The sequence below is a fragment of the Pogona vitticeps genome, chromosome 7 (genome assembly GCF_051106095.1).
Source record: "Pogona vitticeps strain Pit_001003342236 chromosome 7, PviZW2.1, whole genome shotgun sequence".
In the NCBI taxonomy this organism is placed as follows: domain Eukaryota; kingdom Metazoa; phylum Chordata; class Lepidosauria; order Squamata; family Agamidae; genus Pogona; species Pogona vitticeps.
In genome coordinates, this window is record NC_135789.1 from 4206111 (window position 1) to 4229960 (window position 23850).

General features: G+C 47.8%; 1 protein-coding gene across 7 annotated transcripts in view; it reads left to right on the forward strand.

Moving 5' to 3' along the window:
- AGRN (agrin) overlaps positions 1 to 23850 on the forward strand; it is a 192721-nt gene that overhangs the window by 120205 nt on the left and 48666 nt on the right. For all 7 annotated transcript variants that reach the window (XM_078379240.1, XM_078379242.1, XM_020782252.3 and 4 more), the window contains 7 exons: positions 133 to 348; positions 3360 to 3584; positions 7034 to 7258; positions 8744 to 8950; positions 16949 to 17170; positions 22211 to 22405; positions 23623 to 23823. In XM_078379240.1, the coding sequence (XP_078235366.1) occupies positions 133 to 348; positions 3360 to 3584; positions 7034 to 7258; positions 8744 to 8950; positions 16949 to 17170; positions 22211 to 22405; positions 23623 to 23823 (1491 nt within the window). The remainder of the gene's footprint in view (positions 1 to 132; positions 349 to 3359; positions 3585 to 7033; positions 7259 to 8743; positions 8951 to 16948; positions 17171 to 22210; positions 22406 to 23622; positions 23824 to 23850) is intronic.

Sequence of the window (23850 nt, forward strand, 5' to 3'; positions counted from 1 at the left end):
CCTTTTGAGGTCTTATTAAAATACTTGTTGTTATTCTTTAAAATTCGATCTAGGGTGTATCTCCTATTTTGCCTTTTGATACAAGCAAAGTGCCCGGGTTCCTTAGCATTTTCTTTTTCTTTGTACCCACAGTGTGCCGAGGGGTCCTGTGCGGATTCGGGGCAGTGTGCGAAAAGAACCCAACAGACTCCTCCCAGGGAGTGTGCGTGTGCAAGAAGACCACGTGCCCTTCGGTGGTGGCCCCGGTCTGCGGCTCAGACTATTCTACATACAGCAATGAATGTGAGCTGGAGAAGGCTCAGTGCAACCAGCAGCGCCGGATCAAAGTCATCAGCAAAGGGGCATGCGGTGAGCCCTGGAGATTCCCTCTTCAGCCACCCCACCCGAACCCACTGATGCTCCATGCTATCCTTCAAGGGTGGGCAACATGATGCCCCCCAGGCCACCAGCTGCCTTCAGGGCTCCAAGTTGACTGGCCCTCCCCAGCATCCCTGCCTCCCAACATCCTCACACCTCTCAAAAATTTAGAACGTTACTTTTTGAGGGAAAAAAACACACTGTCTTGAATCATCCCTTGGTGTCCTGTAAAAGTCAGCCAGGGAGGAAACAAGAAAAAGAACTTGAGCAGTAAGGCTGTATTGAAGGGTTAGAAGCCTTCATGCTATGGAAGGCTGCTCCAGAGCTTGTCTTGATGCCCCAGAATGAATTTGGGGGGAGTGAGTGAGTGAGTGAGTGAGTGAGTGAGTGAGAGAGAGAGAGAGAGAGAGAGAGAGAGAGAGAGAGAGAATATGAAGCTGAGTGCTGCTTTTATCACTTTCTTTCTCTTGAAAAGGACAAAGCAGCAATTTCCTTTTTTCCCCCCTGAAGAGTGAGCAAGTGGCAAAAATGCAGCTTTCAGCTGCTCTAACCACCATCCTTCTGAATAGCAAATAGGCCCATCTGATTATGCCTCCTTGTCTGCCCCAGATAGAGCCATCGGAAATACATACGCACATCTTAGCCCACACCAAGAGAGACACACCAATGCACATAAGTTGTGCGTGCCCCCCCCGTGCCCTGAAGCAGGTTATTTTGTGGAAAGGCCTGGGGAGAGGGGGCTAATGAACCCTTCTTGGTAACATGGCACGCACCAGCTGCAAGCCAAGAACTGTGCAAATGAAACTCCAGACCCTCCTGTCTCTTGAGTAAATTAACGTGACCTTTCCCCCCCTTCCCCCCCACCCCGGACGCGGTGCTCCTGCTCACAATAAATCTGAGTTTTTTCGGCTGGCTCCTGTAGGGCGGTTTAGTCAGAAGCCAGGGAGGGAGGGAGACAGAGTGTGCACCCAAGTGATTTATTCAAAATAATAATAAGGGACGAGGAGGAGGTGGAGGAGGGGAAAGTGACAAATGGAACAGAGAAATAATGAAATAAATACAGGAGAGCCACCGGAGAGGAGGGGGGCATGAATAACCTACGTTGGCCCTTCCTGTCTGAATGGAGAATGGCTTCTTGATATCTTTCTCTATCTCTCTAATTACATTTTGCTCACGGTGCCTTCAGGAATGCCTTGTTGATGGTTCTCACAGAACGGCAGGGCTGATGCAGCACATGTGGCAGCAAGCCCTCATGTTTCCGTGTGAAAAATAAACAGGCATTCCGATCGGCTGCGGGCAGCAGGCGCAAGTTTCCAAAGGTGAGGTTTTCTGTGCAATACAAATGTGGAAAAGGGTGGCCTGGGACAAGGGGGGGGGGCACAGCTAGCATTAGATGCCCAACTGGCACCACACTGGGGCCCAAGAAGGTAAGAACTAGTATGAGATGAGTGCTTAATTAATTCTGCCTTCCTTTCCACAACATGGAAAAGTTGTATGACTTGTGGGATAAGTAATCTTTTCGGCTCCTTGAACTATTGTTTTGCATGAGGTCCTCCTGCCCAAATCATCCTTCCCCCAGTTTTGCTCTCAGATTGGATAAGTCCACAGACCTGATGTTTGCCTATCCCCAAGTTCGAAAACAGTGTCTGGAATCCTGTTGTACAGTTAGGCAAACTATAACTTTCAGAGGCACATGGCTGTAAGTTAAGAAAACTCCCTACATATTATCTCTTGCATGCTGAGATAAATGCCTGCAGAAGTTTCATAAATTGAGGCACATTGCCTAACTGTGCACCAGGATTTCAGCCTGCATGTCCTAAATCATAGAGTAATAACAGAAACTGGACCAGTTGCTTTTCTGCACTATGGCTCTCAGAATTGCTACTGGCTGAAGGGTACTGGGTGGTATCATCTCAAAAAGTTTGCAAGCTGTGAACGCTACAGGCACCCTGTTTCCCTGAAAATAAGACCTAACCTGAAAATTAGTCCTAGTATGATTTTTCAAGATGCCCATAATATAAGCCCTACCCCAAAAATAAGCCCCAGTTAAGAGAAACCCCACCCTCCACCCTTGTGCAGCAACCGGAAGAAGATGACATGACTGTAAAATAAAAATAAAATATAAACATCCCCTGAAAATAAGCCCTAATGCATTTTTGGAGCAAAAATTAATATAAGACCCTTTTCAGGGAAACACAGTAGCTGCAAGTGTTTTACTTGTTGGTTCATTTTCCTTTCCTGCATTGGTTTGTCAGAGTGGGAAGGAGATCTGCACTTTGAAAGCTCAGTGGGAGAGAATGTAATAGGATGAGCTCTTGTCTAAAAAAGAATCCCATTGCCCTAGGGGTCTCTTCACTTGAGGAACTGCGGAGCTAAACGACACTTCCCCCCCCCCACTTTAGGAAAGCATAGCAACACCTTGTTTTAAAGGCTGTTTAGTGGGTTCCCTGCTGAAGTAGAAGGTAAAATTACTCCATCCATTCTTGTGATCTCATTGGCTAAAATGTTCTGCCCCAAACAACCCCATTCACCTATGATTCCTCATCTCAACTGCCATTAGGGATAGGGTTTTTATATTTCTTAGACTGCAAACTCCGTAATCCCCTCTTTTGGGAGTTCTACCTGACTGAGACCTTACAGAGGCCTAAATGTGGCTCACGTGAGAGAAAAAAGCCTCAACTTGGAAGGCTTTAAGGCTGAGCTGGGCCTAGCTCCAACTAGCTTCCTGTTCAGAAAGAAAGCTCCCAGCTAACATTGGGGCAGGAACAGGAAGCTTAGGCAGAGTTAGGCCTAGCTTAGATTCATAGCCTTCCAGTTGACGCTTTCCCCCCCCATGAGCCATGTTTTAGTGTTTGCAACGTGTGCATAAGTCAGAATGGGAATTGTAGTGCAAGAAATGGGATTTGTAGTGCAAGAAATATGAAAATCAAATCCCCTCTTGCCTTGTCATGCATCCTCATCCTCCTGGGTTCACTTTTCTCTCTTCCCCCCCCCCCCCCCAGGTTCAAAGGACCCCTGTGTAGAGGTGACATGCAGCTTTGGCAGCACGTGTGCCCGATCCACCGATGGGCTCTCAGCTAAGTGCATCTGCCCGTCATCCTGTAGCAGCGTTCCCGAGAACACGGTGTGCGGCAGTGATGGCAAGGATTACCGCAGCGAGTGCCACCTCAACAGGCATGCCTGTGACAAGCAAGAAAACATATTCAAGAAGTTTGATGGGCCTTGTGGTAAGTCTCACACGGGTGGGGTGGGGGCCTGCAGTTTCTTTCACTTTTGGCATGACGGCTGCAGAGCCAGAGGTTGGGTGTTTCATTCCCCCACTGTGCCTCCCGAGAAGAAAGCCAGCCTGTGCAACCTTGGGCAAGCTGCCCTATCACAGAGCAGTCCTGAAAGAAGGAAATGGCAATTCTGAGAACTGCATACCTAGAAAACCCTGGAAAGGATTGCTGTGCATCAGAATTGACTGGACAGTGTGTAATGTAACCAGATGGTGACCACACTGGATGTGGGAGGGAGATTGATGTCGTCTGCCCAATTATACCACCAGTCGCATGATTGAGGGTCATCCAGTGTCAGTCCGCCTCTGTTCCTCAGGTCCCTCCCTAAGGCACACACATGAGCTGTGGTCTCCTTTGCAGCAAGATGCTTTGCACATAATACAGGATAATTTTCAGAGAAGTAGCCATACCTGCCTATTTCAATACAGCAAGAAAAGTGTAGCGAGATGCCTGAAGACAGAACTTAGAAACCTGGAACAGTATTTTTTTTAAAGTGTAGATACATTGGTTGGCTTGTCCTCCTGTTCTAAATAAAAGTAGTAGTTTTCTTGTTCGTGTGCTAAATGTAACATTTTAAGTTTTCCAAAACAACAGCAGAGATACCTATGTGGTCTTTTACACGATACAAATGTGGAAGAGGTGATGCCTTTATTTTGACCACTAAAAACCAAACATTCAGCATAAGCTTTCATGAATAAATTCCCTTCTTCAGGCATAGTACAGAAAAATTATAAATGAATGTCCCCAAAATTGTCATGGCAAAAATATCTGCCAGGCATATTTCTTCAGTGAGCTCAGAGCTGGTTGCAATCAGTTTGGGTGTCTGCGTGGGATGTGGATGTGTTTTAATGCTTCTCCCCAGGTGCCATCTGGTTAGAATGGTCTAAATAAAGGGATCCCCTCATCTGCATTTGTAGTTTCATTTCCAGACTCTGAGACAAACAGGTTTATTTTAGCAGGAGGTTTTTTTTTTGTTTTGTTTTTTTTTGTTTTTTGCAGGTTACAATCTGCTTTGTTGGCTGTACCATGAGTTCAGTTTTCAAGCCACAGGTTTATCTGCAAGTAGTTATGATTATGGAGGCTCAGGATAACAGAGAAGTGGGATGCAGGAAATGACAACCGAATTATGAACAGTGGGCATAAATTAGTGTTGTTAAAGCATACGCTGTCCTGAAAGCAGAAACCCCTTGTTTTGACACCTGGGAGGGCAGTTGACGCCTTGATAACCTAGCCAACTTGTGTATTACTTTAAAAGCCCTTCTATAGCCAGGATGTTTCTGTAACCTTAATCCTATCAAAAGGTACGAGTGGTGTGTGAATGATTCAGCTGCCTTTGTCTGCATTCGACAACCTAGACCCCTGGTATATAAATTGCTGGTTTGACTCCATCTGTGTGAAGAAGTAGTTTACAATGAAAACCTGATGCAAGCATTAATCTATCAGTCTCCAAAGTGTCATTGAGTTCTCGTTTTCTTTTTTCTTTCTTTTTTCTTTTTTTTTGCTGTAACTAGTGGGTATTAGATTGTTCATTTCGTCGTGCATTTCTGACTGGCAGACATTTTCCATGGTTCGGGGGGGGGGTAGAACCGCTCTGCCCCCCCCCCCCCGGTGTAATCCAACCTGTGCAAGGAGATGAAAAGTCAGAGCCACCTGGGTCTTCTGTTAGGTTGCCCAGATCTATGGGCATTGCCTTATGTTGGGGTTTTTTTTCTCCCCAAACTCAAGGAACGAAATGTTCTTTTGTCTGAGGACCTCCTAAAATCTGAAGATGGTTCTGGTCTTTCTGTATCATTTGTCTGTAGGGTTAAGGCTCTCTCTCTCTCTCTCTCTCTCTCTCTCTCTCTCTCTCTCTCTCTCCCCCCCCCCCAGCTGCTAAATAGATACCTAGGTGGTTCTTCCAGTCTCCATGGTGATGGGTTAATCCTTTGTCCCTCTTTTGTCCCCCACATCTTGGGAAGCGCTTGATAGGAATGTGCGAATATTTTGGTTCACTAGGATCCATAACAAAACAAGAGGACAATGTGTTGGGTTTATAATGTATATAAAACCCAATGTGTGTGTATATATATATATAAATGGAGTAGAAGTGGGTTGGTTCTTCCCAGGAGTTATCAGCCCAGGTTGCTGGAAATGCCCCAGCAGTGAGACAGTGAAGAGGATTAGCCAGTAAGTAGCCCGGTGTCTTTAGCATTCTGATAAGAGCATCCAAGCGGTGAATGGAAGGTGATCCGGATAAGCCCGGATTAGACAGGTGGGAGCCAGGTCCGCTGATCCACACCTGCGCTCCGGTTGTTTTTCGTTACAGCTCCACATGCACGTTGGTCTTTCCAGTGTGCTGTTTCCAGTGTGATACGTGTCTTCCCTGCCATGCTAAAGAAAGCATGTATGTAGCTGATATGTACCGACTGGGGCCTTAGGCTCATCTTTCTAGTATTCCTGAGATAACCAAATAAGAGAATGACAGGAAAGGATATTGTCTCCAGAACATAGGTGGATTTCCCTAGAGGAAACACTTATAATAAGCATCAAAGGCTATGTACAGCATAGCCTAGAGTGGCTGAGAGGCTTGGGTGCATAGTGGAGAAGCTTATAGAATTGCAAGCAAGAGCTGCAACATAGCGTTGCAGTACAAGAAGTTTGATTCAAGATACACCCTTTGCTCTCTCTCTCACAGCCCCCCTGAGCCTGCTGATTATGTCTTGTGCCTATTTTGGCCTTCAAAGGAGAATAGTCTGGCTATTAGCATATAGAATAAACATTTTCTTTTTGTCCAGACCACGTTGGATTTTCTCGCTCCCTGCTGTAGTTGCATCCATGTCCTGGAAAGACTCTTGCCTGAGATGCCTAGGGAACCGCTCTCAGTTAAAACAGGCAAAATGTTGGTAGATGAATCAGCAGTTTGAGTAAGGCAACCTTGGTGGAGGGATCCCATCTAAAGAGATGAGTCACGGCTCCGTGATGGAGCACCTGCCTTGCACAGAGGAGTTTTCGGGGTTCGAACTTTGACATCTCCGTTTAAAAGGCTTCTGGTAGAAAAATGATGGAGAAGACTGGAGAGGGGTTGCTCACAACTAAGACCAGACAAAACAGGGCTAGTGAGATAGACCTCTTAGATAGAAGGCAGATCCCAAAGGCCATGCATGGGCGTTTGTGTGTGTGTGTGTGTATGTGTAATTCTGGGAATTGTTCTTAAAGGAACATTTCAAAGCTCCCTGGGAAGACTAGTTAAAAGGTTCTTGTGTAGTAATGACTGATACATCTTTAAGACTTTTTTGACCTGCTGTTGGTTGAAGACAGTACTAAGGATAATGGCCTAGAGGCATGGGCAGCTAAACTCAAGATATAAAGGTGGCTCCGTGGAGTCATGTTGCTCTCTTCTGCTTCCTCTTACTCCGAAGACCCCTGCAAAAGCACCCACAACGATATGAACAGAGTTTGCCGGGTTAATCCTCGCACTCGGCGCGCTGAGCTTCTGTCCCGGCCTGAAAGCTGCCCCAAGAAGTGGGACCCAGTGTGTGGTGATGATGGTGTGACCTACGACAATGACTGTGTGATGGTGAAGTCGGGCGCCATTCGTGGGATGGAGATCCAGAAGGTGCGTTCCGGACAGTGCCAGTTCCAGGGTGAGTTTTTCCTCAAGTAAAATTATTGGGGGGGGGGGGGTAGCATGTGGATCAATTCCAGTGCAGAAGAGATTCATGGAAATTGTTAACAATCAGTATAGTGGCTTGGAGGAATGTCTCCACCAGCGATGGGATTTTTAGACTACAACCCCTCTAATTCTCTATTCTGGGAATTCTGCCTGATAGACAGACACCTCATGGACACCTAAGTGTGGCTCACCTGGGAGAAAGGCCTCAACTGGAAGGTTTTGAGGTCTAGCTAGGCCTAGTTCTTCCTAGCTTCCTGTTCAGTAAGAAAGTTCCCAGCTCGCACTGGGGCAGGAACAGGAAGCTTGGACAGAGTTAGGCCTAGCTCAGCCTCAAAGCCTTCCAGATGAAACTTTTCTCCCAGGTGAACCATATTCAGGTGTCTGTAACAGGATCCCCCACCCAAAATAATCCCATCTCTAGTACCCATTGTTTTGTGGTTTTCTTTGCTGAGAACCATTTGTACATATTTTACTCCAGCAAATTGTGTGCTACGATTGCACATTTCTTTGAATGCAGGGCATTATAATATTAGCTGGCATCATTAGTTTATTGTAAATATTTATGGGCTGTTTGTTTGCCAAATAATGGGCATCTAATGTGGCTAATGGTAAAACATAGCATTATGATGTATCTCAACTGGATACACTGAAATTGCAATAAAATAGAAACAATTGTTACCGGTCCAAAATTTCATATTATATTTACATTCTTCCATGCAAAGGAATGGAAGCCACTTGTTTCTATGGAGAAAGTTGATTGGTGGAAATGGACATATTCATGTTTGGGGGAGGCGGGGCATAAAGGGATTCCACTTTGCACTGATATTGCTCATTAAACAAGGAATGGTTTGTAAGAGGTAAGAGGACTGTAAAGTGTTATGTATGTTGTGTGTATCCCCTGTAGGAGATGAGGCTGTACTGCAGCCAAAGCCCTTGGCAGCCAAGACACAAACAGGCAGTTATATATCAAGTTGAGATCAGTAGGAGCCAAATAGAGAACTCGCATAGAGCCATTATACCTATTTACAAAGTATCCTGGAAAGGGTGCCTAATGGAACAGCACTGCTATGGTTTTTATACATTGTTCGGTTCATCTGTAAACTGTCTTGAGGGTGTAAGGAAAAGTGAGAACATGGATGTCTGTTTCAGGGGTCAGTACGAATAGATTTCACACACACACACACACACACACAGAGAGAGAGAGAGAGAGAGAGAGAAAGAATATGCACATTGCGTGGTCACAAAGTTGAATGCTTTGTGCACATTCTCCATTCAGCTGCCATGCATCCCAGCGCGGGGGACATAAAGTGGCTTTAGCTTTGCAGGGTGCCCGTCTCCTTCTGGATCTCCGGCTGCCTTCTTTCTAGCCGATACGAGAAGGTGTTGTTTGGATGACCTCAGCGTAGAGGTTGTAGAAACCCCTTCTGGTGACTCACATTGTCTTCCTCTTTTCCAGATAAGTGCAAGGATGAGTGCCGATTTCATGGCGTGTGCCTGAACCGCCGGGGGGTGGCCCGTTGCTCGTGTGAGCGCGTCCTCTGCGATGGCGCCTACCGACCTCTCTGTGGCAGGGACAGCCGGACCTACGCCAACGACTGCGAGCGGCAGAAAGCCGAGTGTCAGCAGAGATTGGCCATCCCGGTCAAGCACCAAGGCCCTTGTGGTACGTGATGCAGCCGGCTCCCCTTTCTGGTGGCAGCGGCATCTTTTGCCAAGATGCAGGTTTGTTGGCGGGGCGCGAGGGTGGATGGACTCAGCTCTCACGTTGTGCCCCATTCTTTGTATTGAAAAAAAGTTACTTTTTTAAAAACCCGGGACTAATTAAGTAAGCATCTCAAGTTATGTCTCCATATTGACCCTATTGATACACCTGGGAGAGGTAAGTTGACAATGGCCACTTTACTGACACTCTCACGGGCTGGACTGATCTCTCCCGCCCTTAATTCTTTGCCTTGGGTCTTCCGAATTCCTCTCTCCTGTGTTGTCTCTGTCTTTGCTTTTCTGTCTTCTTTCTCTTTCCTCCCTCGTGGTTTAAGGGGAATGTCTGAATATCAGTGTCTGGAGTGTTCAGTCCGTGCCTTCCATCCACCCTTCCATCCATCTGTCCGTCCGTCCATCCATCCATCCATCCGTCCATCCGTCCATCCGTCTGCCAGCTCACTCTCGGACCGCTGTTCTTCCTGCTCCCCAGGGGCAGCTCTCTTTCCTCTTAAACCCTGTTTTGCCCCCAGTCCCTTCCCTCACTAACTCCAGCTCAACGTGGCCCCTGAAACAAGAATAAACCCCTCCTCTTACCTTCTACCTGCTTCTGTTTCCCCCACCCCATCCTGCACAAAGCTTTCTCAGTTTACAGGTGTGATCTGTAAGCCATGATTCCTGGCAGTGTCTCTTCTTCCTTGTCTCAAACCTGTGGAGAAACAAACGGTGAGCACAGAACAGGTATTGATTTCCCTAGAGAAGACTTACACCCGTCAGCCTTGAAACCAATTTTTTTTTCTTTGAAAGTCTCAGCTTGGAAACAGATAACAAAAGAAGAGGATTCATTCTTACCTTCGTTTCTATTTAGTCAAAGGCCCCTTTTTCACAAGATTGTGCCAAAGTGGCTTATAATGTGTCATTTATTTATGCGTGCCAGATAAATAAATGTAATATAAGTATATCAAATCGGTAACTACCAGATGAATGATTGGTGTGACCAACGCACCACCGTGACAAAAAAACGTGATAGAGGAACGAAGGAAGTTGCCACGTCTGTCCGTCTCTGCAACAGGGAGCAAAGTAGAACTCAGCAGATACTGTTGGAAGGGAACTCCCTTGAGTCCTCGTCAGTGTAGCCAGTGGTGAGGAACGCTGGGATTTGTAGTGCTGCAACATCTGAGGAGCCATGCCTTCCCCATCTCTGGCCAATACTAGCAGGTGGAGTCTTTTCTGATTTTTTTTTAAGGCATCTTTCTCAGCCTTGCCTTCCAGGGTTGGGGGACTGAAGCGGAGACTCTTCTGCCTTTAAAGCAATCCCTCTGCAGAGTAACTTGGGTCCTTTCCTTAAAAATAAAGTTACCCCGTCTAGTCCTGAGCCTTTCCAGTTAGCATGGATTTGATATCAGATGATGGGAAAGCACCTTTGGCAGCTACTAAGTGTCCTGGTGTTTAGAGTCGGCCCAGGGCTTCGTCAATAAATACAGAGACCTGTAGGAAGCAGCTCTCCACACTTCGGTTTGTGATGTGGTTGTTTAAAAGCATGACAAAAGAATCACAGAATTTTGCTGCTTGCTGCAGAAGTCCTTTAGCTAAGCACCTGTTCCTGTATTTTTTTTTGCTTTTAGTATTTATTTGTTCTGCTAGTGAAGCAGAGATGCTCAGATTGTGTAATCTGTCACGGCTACAGGATTCCCTTCTGGGTGGAACAGAGCCGGGCTTGCATGAGCATTAATTTCTATCCCTTTTTTGAAAGCCCAATTGGGCTGGATGCTTTGTACATTTTAAAGGCTTGTGTATCTTTCCAAGGGTACTATATCCTAAAAGACAGACGTACCTCTAGAAAGAGTTGGGGATCTGTACATTTTCCCAGCCCTTTCTAGAGGTATTCTAGCGCCATTATTCAGACTTCTCCATGCCTCGGCCCAGGAAGTCATGATGCTGCTGCCAAAGGCAGGGATTAATTTTGGAAGTGTGCAAAGTACAGCCAGCCAAAGGGAAATAAGACCCTGTTCCCTTTTTGAAGCTTGAGCTGTCTGAGTCACAAGCCGGAGGAGCTCCAGGCTTTGCTCTCAACTTTTATCTGTACCTGGCAGAGCAGCATGAGGCCATTGGGGCAAGGAGGTCACCTGACTCAGCTCTTCCTTCCGAGATCCAGGACAAGAAGCGCTGGGAGGCTCGTCTGTGTTCTCCTCCCTCCTCCACTGCCACCTCCAGCTTTCTGGAGGCTTTAGAGGCCAGGCAGCTCTTGGATGTGGTGAGTGGATCTGGGACTGTGCCCGCCCTCCCCTCTCCATTGGCCTCCAGGGCCAGCTGCGGTGGTCTCACTGAAATGGCTTGGGAAATCAGTGGGTTTTTCTTTCTTCCTGGGAGAGGCCATCAGAACTAAGAAACGCCCTGCTGGAGACACCAGTGGGGACCTGCCAAAGGGAGGGCATAGCCCGTCATGCCAAGCAAACATCACCACGCTTTTCCATCTTCTGATGCCAAGCTTCTGGGGGTATGGAGGATTTTGCTCCTGGGTGATGCGTCCCAGTTCTCTTGAAGATGATGTTTTTATACTTCAACAGCAGATTGTTTGCACTACATGCTGGTAGTCCAAGCTAGGAGGGTCACAAAGACCCACGGTCTGGCATCTAAGAGGGCAGCTGCCATTCTGAATAGCTTGCATGGGTCGACACAGGCCAGTGCTCTGGTTCAGAATGAGTCGATTTGGGTGTTTAGCATTTGTGTATATGATTGAACAGGGTGATTGAAAAGAAGAGGGTGTAAGGAAGGCTCGATATAAATAGGGTGGAGATTTTAGGCCGGTAGTACTCTGACTGTGGAGGCAGAGGTTGGGAGTTCGATTCCCCATGGTGCCTCCTATGAATAGAGCCAGCCTATGTGGCCTTGGGCAAGCTGCACAGCCCCAGGGTGCCCCCAGAAGGAGGGAAGGGGAAACCACTTCCACTCTACCTGGAAACCACCCACCCACCCCAAATGAGATCATCTGGAGAGCCAAAGGTTCACCCTATAAAGAGAGAATTAGCAATACAGTGGTTTTGCAGTGCAATCTTATATATGTCTACTCAGAATTCTGGACTCTTGCATTTGCTGGAGCTAAAACCCCAGATAAATTCTGGGTAACTCAGGTCTCTGGCTGCTGAGCCAGATGATGGGGGATTTGATTCCCCCACTGGGCCTCCTTAACAGGGGCTGGACCCCATGATCCAGAGGGTCCCTTCCAGCTCCTGCCGTTCTAAAATTATGATATAAGATTAAATAGATATAAGCAGTCCTGTGGACACTTACTTGCTGGCTGTTGCTAGAGTAAAAATGTAGGGTACAAAGATTTTAAAGAAATAAATATAGACAGGAAAGGAAGATACCGTACCATTTAGTCAACAACAAAAATGAAACCAACCAACCCAGAACCATCATTTTCATCCCCTCTACCAGATCAGCCTTCAAAGTCTGAAGTCTTGCCCCCAACTTATCTAAAAGCCCCTCGGAACTAACTCCTTCCTACTGTCAGTCAACAAACCCTTTAGTGGATTAAATGACTGGGCAAAGTTTGCAGCTTTGCCAACATTCTGGCCCTTGCCCATTCGTGGGTCCCTGCTTAGGGTCCTGACTTTGCTCTAAGGAGAAACCGAGGCAGCTTGTGATTGTAAGAGGGGGCGGCGGTGGCGGCACCCCTGAAACGTTGGGGCAAAGGCCCCACTTCTGCTCAGTCCACAAGGCACCCTTTGTGAGCAAGGGAGGATTCAGTGGGTCAATAATCTGACCAGGTCTGGCGCTTGGTGGGCGGGCGGGGGGGCCGTCTGTCTGTCGCCTATGTCTGTCTTCTCTTCTTTTCTCCCCCCTCTCTTTTCTCCTTTCCGTTGTGTGTCTTGTGTCTTCCAGCATTCCCCGTTTGGAGGAAAGAAACGCGCCAGCGCAGTCTCCTGCCACACCCTACTGGGATGTCTCTGCTCCGAGGTCGGCTTTCTCTCCTTCCTCCCCCCCCCCCCCCGTCTCACCCTCTTCCCTCTGCCTGGGATAATCTATCTTTTCTTCCTCTTTCTCCTCTTCCTCTTCCTCCTCCCCCCCCCCCTTAGTCCCATAGGGTGGGAAAAGGGGGGGGAACGATCCTTTCCCCTCTTGAAATGCAATGCCTTGAGCCTTGATCATGCTTTGCATCTCCTCCGCCCTGCCAGTCAGGGGCAAGAAGTGCACGTGGTCACCAGCTTTTATTTGCAAGCTGCCATTAACACCGACACCTTCTCTCTCTCCCCCCCCCCCATCACCCTATGCTCCAGCACGTGCTCTGTGCTCTCCTTTTCCCTGCAAATCTGGACTGCTCCTGGTTGGTTTCTAATCTATTGCCCTGCCTGGCTTTTTGGAAACGTTCTGCTGTCTTCTTCTCTCTTCACTCTCTAACTTGTTTCTGCATCTCTCTCTGTTTCTCTTTCTGTCTTTGTGTGTGTCTCTCTCTCTTTCTATGTATGCATGAACAGAACCAAGCTTTCCAGATCTTTCAGAAAAGTATAACTGCCATAATGAATGAGCACCTAAAAATACATGAACCTAATACCAAAGTGTGTGATGGTTTAATCTTACAGAAACCAATCCAGTAAAAATATAAAAACAAGACAAGTCGTAATCGCTAGTACATGTTTTTTTCCCCTTCACAAAATGCAATTTAAATGGTGTGCCTGCCCTTTGGTATCTGTGTTTAACATTCTACAAAGGTTAAATTTCCACTTAAATTGCAGTTCTTGGACTCTGAGTGCATAAAGCCTGTACTGAAAGCCCTTCACTGTTGTGCCTCTAATACCTTACCAAAGGAAAACATATAGTCAGTTGCTTCTAGTAGGTGACACATGAAGCATGATACAACCCACCCTCTCTGGTTATAATAACTTGAGAAGCAAGGTTCAAGCCTCCAACCAGCCAAGATTTTTTTTACTGTTCTGTATTAAAATTAGGCTGAATTGCTGCCATCCTTTTAATGCCTGGTTGGGCAACATAATGGAAAACCAGGGGCAATAAAGCTGGCTGGATAGCTCAGTGGTTTAGGCCTCTGGTTGTGAAGCCAGAGGTTTGGAATTCAATTTCCCCCACTGGGCCTCCTGGGAGTAAAGCCAGCCTGGGTGGCCTTGGGCCAGCTGCACAGTCCCAGAATACCCCACCCCCAGAAGAAGTGAATGAGAAATCACTTCTGAGTATTCTTATACTGGAAAGGGTGGATATAAGTTGGAATTGACTTGACGGCACACAATACATACATATGTATATCTAATGATGGACCTTAGAGGACAGCCGCCTACTCCTGCACTCCGCCCCAAATATCTATATCTATATCTATCTCTATCTCTCTCTCTCTCTCTCTCTCTCTCTCTATATATATATATATATATATATATATATTAATTGAAAGAGCCTCCTTGTATATGTGTATATTTTTTTATCTGTCTGGAAGCCACCTAGATTGGTCGTTTTGACCAGATAGACAGCGTACAAATAGAATGAATGAATGAACAAAGGAACGAACAAAGAAACAAACGAATAAACAAACGAATAAATAAATAAATAAATAAATAAATAAATAAATAAATAAATAAATAAATATTCTTCCTTCCTGACTGGCTAGTTCTCTGTTTGCAAGGAAAACTAATTGCCTGTGTATAGAAACTGTGCATAATATGGAGATAGCTATACGAAAGGAAGAACTCTGTCCCCTAGCTTGGTAGTTTCCTCCCTAGAGGGTTTGTAGAAAATTTCATTTTAGGATTGATTATCTTTGAATGGAGAAACATTCAGCTAGAGAGCGTCTCCATCGGCAGTCTGGAGATGGCCCAGAGACAGGTGTGCCACCTTGCTGAGATCTGGGACTGTGAATCGCCGTTGTCTTCCTCTTCCTCTCTCCTCTCTGTCTGTCTCCTTTCAGTGTGTCCTTCCTCCTCTTATTCTCTCCTTGCTCCTTCCTCCATTCCTTCCTCCTTTCCCGGCCCTTCCTCCGGCTGTCGTTTGATCCTAATGCAATGTGGCCTCCCCATCTTGCCTACTACCTCAGGCCTGCCTTTCAGCTTCTCTTACTTTGGGGGCCTGGAAACGCATCGCTCGCTCTCCTTGCTTGTGGAAGAAGAGCCTCCGCCTAGCCCTGACTTTAATCGTCTTGCCTCCAGTTGCATGAAGATCACAGATTCAGATTTTTTTATTTTATTTTTTTAAAAAAACCTCTTTAAGCAAGAGAGAGCGGCTTTGAAAAATGCCTTTTTTCTTCCCCTGGCCTTAGGGTAACCTAGAGGTTCGATAGGCAAGGTGTTTCTAGTTCAAAAAGTGCTGAAGGGAGAGTCCAGTATCTCCTGCACTTATTTTCAGTTGTGGGTGGAACCCCTCCTACTCCTCATTCTTTGCAAACTAATCTATCAGCCTCGTCCTGAAAATCAAAGTTTGCTTTGATGGTGACTTAACAAACCAGGTTTCTCGCCATCTTGGAATGTGTGGGCATGGCTAGATTAAGGCAAAGAAGGCAGGGATGTGGCTGAATAGGATTTATGAGGAGAGTGGGGTGCAAATCTCCCTCAACCCCAAAATATTGACATTCAGCATATAGCCTGGAACCAATTTTACGCTCAGCTTAACCTCTTTTTTTTAACAGGGTTCAGGTTACCAAGGGTCATGTCAACCTTTGCCAATCCAGGGTCTAAATTTAAAATGACAGGGAGGAACCAAAAGCACCACAAAAGTGGGAGAAATTGCTTTTGGGGACTGAGACGTCCAGGGTAGCCTGGCCAGTTTAGCAAGGCCGGCCGCCATGTGCAGGGATTTATAATCTTAAAAAGTTACTTTCCCCATCTCTGACCTGAGCGCCTGACCTTATGGCAGGATGTAACCATGATTTTTGTCATTCTTTCATTAGTGGTTGTAGCAGCACCACCAACAAAGAGTTTCCACTGTTTTGTTCGTGATAACCCATTATTAAAGTAATCTATCAGTGACCATGACAGCTTGTGGCCTGAGATGGCAGGGTGGTGGGGGTAGTGGAAGCCACACCCTGGTGTTTCAGGGTGTATACCACCCCCTGCCACTCCAGTCACGAGCTTCCTGTGCTTCTTTGTCTCCCCTAAGCATTTTTATACCCTCTTAAGGAAGTGTATAATAATCTGACAGCAGAGCTAGCATTTGATGCACCTGCTGAAGGAGACATGAAGCTGATGCCATAATTTTTGCTGCTGCTTCACTGGGAAATTAAAAAAAAAACAAATTGCCACTGGTGGGGAAATTATGGCGCTTTTGCGCTACTGCTCCTTGAGGCACTGTGCACCTAGCAAAAGCAGATTAGAACTGCTGGATAGCTCGTGGTTGAGGTCTGTGGCTGTGGAGCCAGCCGTTGGGAGTTCCAGTTCCTCACTGGGCCTGTTTAACAGGGGCTGGACTCGATGATCTGGAGAAGTCATCATCATCTGCAGTTTGATGATGATGACTTCATCAACATGGACTAGATCCTTTGTCAGAAACAGGCAGCTACCATAATTGTCTCAATTTTCTGTGAAGAGGAAAAAAATAACCAGTGGCCATTTTCATGTCAGTTTCAGGTCCTGGGGAAACATCCGTTTCCACCCTTGAGATTATCAAGCTGGTTTAGCGGAGGATAAGGATATGGCTTTATGATACACACAGTTTTGTTCTCCAACAGCACAGAATGGCTAAGGAGCTTGCCAATGCCCCCAGCAGCTACCCTTTGAGGTGCTTGCCCCACGTTCCCTAATAGTAGAGCCTGCACCCCTGGTGGTAACAGATTCAGATCAGTCTCCTTTAGCCGTGGAGAGAAGGAGCTGAATGAGAGAATTGTGCTGACGGAGGCGTTCGGAAGAACTCAGTAGTCTAGTGGCTGAATCCTGCAGGGGCCGGAGGCACGGGACGCACCTTGCGTGGGTTGCGCAGAAGAATCAGACCTGTGCTTTCTCTTTCCACTCCCCCCACTCTTCCCCTTCAGATCTCGGCACGCCGAGCCCATGCCGGAGTGTTGAGTGCACTTTTGGGTCGACCTGCGTGGTGAAGAACCAGGAGGCGGTCTGCGAGTGCCAGCAGGTGTGTCAGAGTGTTTACGACCCAGTCTGCGGCAGCGACCACCTCACCTACGGCAACCCGTGCGAGTTGGAAGCCATGGCTTGTGCCCTGCGGAAAGAAATTAGGGTGAAGCACAAGGGCCCGTGCGGTGAGTGTGTACCTCCTTCTGTGTATGGGTGCCTCTTTCGCAGGTGTGGGCAGAAGCAAGGAGGAGATTTCTGATGGTTCCTCTGGTCGGGATCTAGTAGTTTGTGGGCAGGAAGCTGGAGAGATAAAACTAAGCAACCTGGTCTGATCCAAAATGGCATGGGTTGTATAATAGGTACCATGCTGGTTTAGGTTTCTGGGTTCAGAGCCAGAGTTTGGGGGTTTGATTCCCCTACTGGGCCTCCAGGGAGTAGAGCCAGCCTGGGTGGCCTTAGGCAAGCTGCACCATCCTAGGGCTCCCCCCCCCCCCCCGCTCCAGAAGAAGGGAAGGGGAGACCATTTCTGAGGATTCTCTACCCAGAAAACCCTGAAAAAGGGTGTCATCCGTCAGAATTGACTTTATGGCACAGGATGATGATCTTTTTATTTCATTTTCTGAACTGCTTGCCAAACGAATGGAAATGGCTGTTTCATTTGCCAGTGGAAAACCAGTGGGCGCGTCAGTGTTGTTGCTGAGAGATCTGTAACATAATTCCCAAATCAAATGATCCCTTCCTAGGGTAGATTCCTCCCGACACAGGAAAGTGTGGGGACTTTGGTGCTGTGCCAGAGGTTTAACAGGAAGGTGTTGGTTTTGTTTGTGCATCACTTCTCCCGCAATTCACACAAAGGCCTGACCCGTCTTGTGGTCTCTTGTATCTGTTCCACCCCATGAAGAGGTGCCCTCCGCAGGGAAGCCCACCCAGTGGTATATCTTCCCGTCTTTCAGAGATGGGTGAAAAGTATGTCTCATCCAGAAGTGGATTTAGGAGTCTCTGGCTTATCAGGTTGCTGGAGTATTTCAGAGATGCCGCCTGATGCTGCGCTGCTTTTAAATTGGCCAGATTTTATCGAACAGCTTTTCCTGTGTTAATTTTATTGCATTTTATAGAGCTTTGTTTGGTGATTGTTGTTGAAAACAGTCTGAATTGATTGATTTAGCAAGATAACATTTTTCCCCTCTTTGTATGCAGCCTGTTCAGTTTCTAAGCCTGCATTGGGTTTTTTTACTCTTAGCTGAGTTTTTTTCTCCCTAAAAAGCTGCCACAGGGGTTGGTTCCTTTCTTTGCCTAGCTATCCACATCTGGTGATATCACTTGGAACTTAGAAAAGTTACTTTTGGGGGCTGTAATTCCCAGAAATTCCCCAAGCAGAATGGCTGCAAGCTCAGAAGTAGTGGGGGTGGTCCAAAAAGCAGCTTAAAACGGGGTGGTCTCCTGTTTTAAGTCTGGCACAAGAAAAGAATCATTGGCAGTGAGAATGGACCACACTCAGCTACATGGACAGATAGTATAAAGCAGCTTTATAATCATTTTTCTTCTTCTGTTTATCAGATATTACTTCTGGGGGGGGGGGGAAACAACAACCCTGTAAGCATTTTACAGGTAAAATGTACAGCATTTAAAACAATTTTAAAAAGCAACATATAATACGAAACAACACCCCCCCTCCTTCTCCTCATCGAAGCCCATGGTTGTAGAATAATCCGTTTGGCCTCCAGCCAGTGTGTTTAAAACCCAGCAATCCCATCCCGTCAAAACTCATAATACGGTTACCCACTAAAAGCTATATGTTACCATGCATTCCAGTAGTTTGGCTGTCGGGAGACGGGCGGGGTGGGGAGACGGTGGGCCTTACAAACCCAGTCTTGGCAGGCGCCTGTGTTCTCTCGGCTCGACTGTGTGCCTTTGCAGCCTCTTGCACCCAGTCAGCAAATTGCATTAAATCCTCGCATAAGAAAGGCGGCGGAGAGAGAGAGAGGGAGAACAAAGCCCAGCTGCTGTGTGCTTGGGTGGCTGTGGAACGGCTTGCGGCTCCCTGGCTCTCGGTCAAAATGGCTACGGTCCCCCTTTGTAGCCAGGGATGGATTTCAGGTGGACTCCGATCTTTCTGCCATGTTGTGTTTCCCCCCCCCCCCCCTTCCTTGATGTGCTCGCCAGGGCCTATGGCTGAACTCAAGTCTCGGTGGATTGTTTCGCCAGCGTGAAGTCGCTGTCAGGAGATCGGGCAGGGGGCGGGGAAGGTTGTCATGCCAGGGCCTGCGTTTTGTGCGACATCCCTGTGCAGTGGAACTCGGCAGCTGACTGCACAATCCCAATTTCAGGCTGTAATTAAATTGGCAAAGAAGATGGGGAGCGCAGGATCAGACACCATGCACCGTTTGCTGGCATGTATCTCCCGCGCCAGCCTCTGTGGGGGCATGTACAGAAGCTGCATGCAAGCACATCTGGCCTGATGTTTTCATCAGGATCGCTCTGGGAATACTGGATCGGAGTCGATTTGAAGCTGCCTTGTTCCGCGCCAGGCTGTTGATCCATCTTGGATTATCGTTGTTGATGCCAGCTGGCAGCGCTCCCCTCAGGTTTCTAGCATGGGCTCACCTCATCCTGTGGAAAAGAGGCACATATTTGACTTCTAAGGGGAAAGGCTTCCGTCACTTACTGAGAAAGCACTCTATGCACAAGCTGCATGTCCTGGACCTCTCCAGGCTGCGCCATCAAGCCTGGACACCCGGAGGTTAGAAAGGCCCTTCTCTCTGTCCCCTCCAGAGCCTTCAGTGACAGGTTCTGAGACTTTCATCTCAAGTTCTTCTTCCCCATTAGCAGTCCCCCTCCGATTGCCTTTGAAGGCACTGCTAGCCCTCCTGCTTTGCAGTGTCAGGTGGCCCTGATGTCCTTCAAGGTTTGGTCCCTCCCTATGATCTTACCTTAAGAGGAGAAGGAGCCCAGGTGAGACAGAGTGGTTTTAAATGGGCGTGATACAGAAGGAGATGCCAGATGATGGGACCCACAGTGGATGTTTGTCTCCTGATGGGTAGGATGGGGCTCTCCAGGGGATGCTGCAGGACCACAGCTCCTCTGAGCCCCAGCCAGCCTAGCCAGAGTTGTGGTTGCAGTCCAGCAACACCTGGAGGGCCTCATGTTGGTCACCTCTACGCCATTGTGTGCATATCATATAAGAATGTCAAGTTGCCGTTCCAAGGGGGTGCCTTGCTGGAGGTGGGACACATGTGCCCTTTTGCAGAGGATTGGGTGAGGCGGATGTCTCCTCCTCCCCCAACGAAGCTACAAAACCGAACAGCACCGTAGCAAAGGATCGCGCAGCCGATCCATTCTGTCGCTTCTTTCCGCCTTCCTCTGGGGCGCTTGAAGAAGGAGACGGTTTGGGTGGGCGAGTGAATTATGAAGATGAACTCCTCTGCCTGCCACTCCTCTTTCCCTTCCTCCCCCCTCCCCGTCCGCCCCATGCTGCGAACGCACATTCGCTGGAGGAGATGGGAAGAGAAGGACATGGCAGGAGCTGTGAATTATTGGCGTCATGTTGTAAATACATCCACTCCCAGGAAGGGAGAAGCTATTAAAATTGGAGAAAGACCTGCAGGGTTGGAGGGCGTGCTTGAGAAAGAGAGAGAGAAAGAGAAAGAGAGAGAGAGAGATGCAAAGTGTTCACCATCCCTCTAAGGATGCAATTCTGGAAGCAAGATTTCCAGGATTTTCCAGCAGAGAATCTTGAATGGTGGTCCTGGAGAGCCTCCCCATCTGGAGCAGTGGGATTGTAGTTCAAGCCAAGGGGGAAGCTTGGCGGGAGTGCGGGTGGGGACAGAGGCTCTGTCAAGACCCCTTCTGCGACCTGCATTTCCCAACCATTAAGTTTTATGGATGCCTCTCCTCTTAACCCACGGGCCACACCTGGTTCTCCTGCCACCAATTATGGACTTGACTGCATCTTTTGTCATTTTGGCAGCGGAGGGAATTATCAAACGAGTTGGTCAGGATCGGGCAGCTCTCCCAGAGCTGCCAACTGAAAAAGAGCAGGAGAAACGACAGCTTGCAGATTCTCCACCTCTCTTCCACAGATCTGGAAATATCCCTCGAAACACTGATTTGTGGTAGGGCTTCCTTGCTGATACAAGCATATGGCTTATATTGCTTTATAATTGCACCCAAGGCAGCAGCCTCATCTCTCCCTCTCCCATTTAGAGGCTTGCAACAGCGAGAAGCTTGGGTGATGTTTTGTTACTCTCCCTCTTGGCTCTGGCAGATTTAATGGTTTGTTGCCAGCCACCTCGGTGCCTCGGACATCTTCCCTTCCTCCAGGTCGGCCTCTCTCTGCACAAGCCCGGCTGAACAGCTTAGTGAGCGAGGCTGGGTGTTTATGTCTATGTGACATTGTAATGGAGTGGGGCAGGGAGAGAGAAGGTAAGAGGATTTTACGCTGTCCTGACACTCCATTAAGATGAAGAAGAGAGGCTCCCCCATTACCATATTCCACTCCCAGCCAAGACAAAACTCAGGGTCAACTGCAAGGCAGTGGTATTATTTCATTTCATTTCAGTCCCTCCTTTGTCTCCAACCTGGGACTTGAGGCGGGTTGCAACAAGTTTTAAGGAAGCGTACAAATAACAGACGTAAATGGGAATAATATTAAAGCACATTGCAGAGACAAAGGACAGCATTGAAACATTACAAAATGATTCAAAAGACACATTGCTAAAGAAAGACGGTATCCGTCAGAATGGGGAACGTACAAACCAGCTGCAAAAGAATACAACTAGAGAACTGGCGAGTGTGATGTTGTGGACAGAGTGATGAGCTCAGCCTCTGAAGAGCAGGGTTCGAATCCTTATTCAGCCATAGAATCTAACTGAGGAACTGGTCAAACCACTCCTTAAATATCTCACTTGCCTTGAAAGCCCTGTTAGGGTGACTCTAAGACAGTTCCAACTTGATGGCAGACAACTAACTAAATGTCTAACCAAGGTAACTGGCAGACCATGTTGTCATGGGGAAGGGAGTGTGGCCATGTGGGGAAGCCCTGAAGGTCAGCTCAGGAGTCTTAGAGGGCCAGGTTTGGCTAGGTGGCCTCTCTCCCGCCCTCATTATGGAGGGTGCAAGGGAGAGGTCAGAAGATATGGAGAGTGCTCTGATTCCTTCTGGGGAAAAGGGAGGGAATAATGCAGCCCATCAATCAATAACTGCCTTCACCCTTCTTTTCCTTTCAGACCGCTGTGGGAAGTGTCAGTTCGGCGCCATCTGTGAGGCAGAGACGGGGAGGTGCGTGTGCCCCACAGAATGCGTCCCCTCCTCTCAGCCCGTCTGTGGCACGGACGGAAACACCTACCGGAACGAGTGCGAACTCCATGTGCGGGCCTGCACCCAGCAGACCAGTATCACTGTGGCGGCTCAAGGCGATTGCAGTGAGTTCCTCTGGCCTTTTCCGCAACATGGTTCTCTCTGGGATAATCCTGTCGCCTTTGAGCTGTACCCTTTCCAAGCTGGAAGCAAGGCCTCATATAATGATGTTTTCCTCCTGGAGGAAGAAAAGAAGGAAGATCCCTGCATATAGGCTAACTAGCCTGTCAAGGAAAATGGTCCCACTCTGGCAGGCTAGTTTTCTGCATGCAGGGAATTTTTAATCACTTTTTTTTTTACGACGATTTAGTATGGTTCCACTCCATGAGCCCCAGAAAGCAGCCTGATGTAATATAGTCTGCTTGACCTACCTCCGTGGGGTAGGTGCTTTCCCTTTCTTTAAGATCAGTTACTAGGTTTGCATAGCCTCTTGACCAGAGGAGGGCTCATTCTGGTTTCCCCTCCAAAAATGAGTAGCTAATGCAGAGTACTACCTATTGATTTGAACACTTGTACCTGTGCCGTACTCGTGCTGGATAATGAGCAGATGGTTTTGTTTCTCCTTTCTAAGGGTTTGTATCTTGGAGACCGAAAAACTCGAGACAGAGATTTTTTCCAGAGATGGTTAAGAGATTGAAAACACAAGCCCCTGCATACTTATTTAGGGCCTCATGGGGACATACCCCTGGATAACATACATAAGATTGAATTTGTAGAGTGTATACCAGGGGTGGGCAGAGTCCGGTTGCCCGTGGGCCAGTTTACCACCCCCCAGCACCCACAGAGGGTCTCACCAGTCCCCCAAAAGAAAATTGAAAACCGAAGTGTCTGGGCGCCCATTTCTCTTTCTGGAAAACCCTTTTCCTAAACTTTACAAAGTTACCAGGGCATTGGCAGGAGGGGGGGGGGTGACTTCACCTTGTTTAAAAGGAGAAAAAAATTGTCCTGGATTCTGGCTTTTCTCCAATTAATTAATTAATTAAATCAAATTCTTTCTCCCCCCCCCCCTTTTGAAGTGAGAGGGTTCACCAGAGCGTGTGCTGTCACGCTGGCAGAGCTGGCTCATCTGTGCCAGTTGGGCTACAAAAGGTTCACTAGCATGCTGGGGGAGGGAGTGTCTTGAGAGGCCACAGAACCATGGTGGCTGGGGATGATGGAGAGTGTGGTCCATTAGCTCTGAAAGATGTGAAGCATGGGGACGCTGTGTTAGACAATGTTGGCCTTTTCTGTCTGATTTGATCTTTTCCCCCCTTCCCCTCCCTTCCTCTTATCCTGTCTCTAGAAACCTGTGGGGACACCGTGTGCTCCTTTGGGGCCAAATGCGTGGGCGGGCAGTGCGTGTGCCCACGTTGCGAGAAGCAGCCCTTGGCCCAAGTGTGTGGGAGCGACGGGATCACCTACGACAATCCGTGCGAGCTGCAGGCAGCGGCCTGCCAGCAGAAGGAGGAGATCGAGGTCTCTAAGAGGGGGCCCTGCGATGAAGGTGGGCCCCTTTCCCCCTTTTGATTCC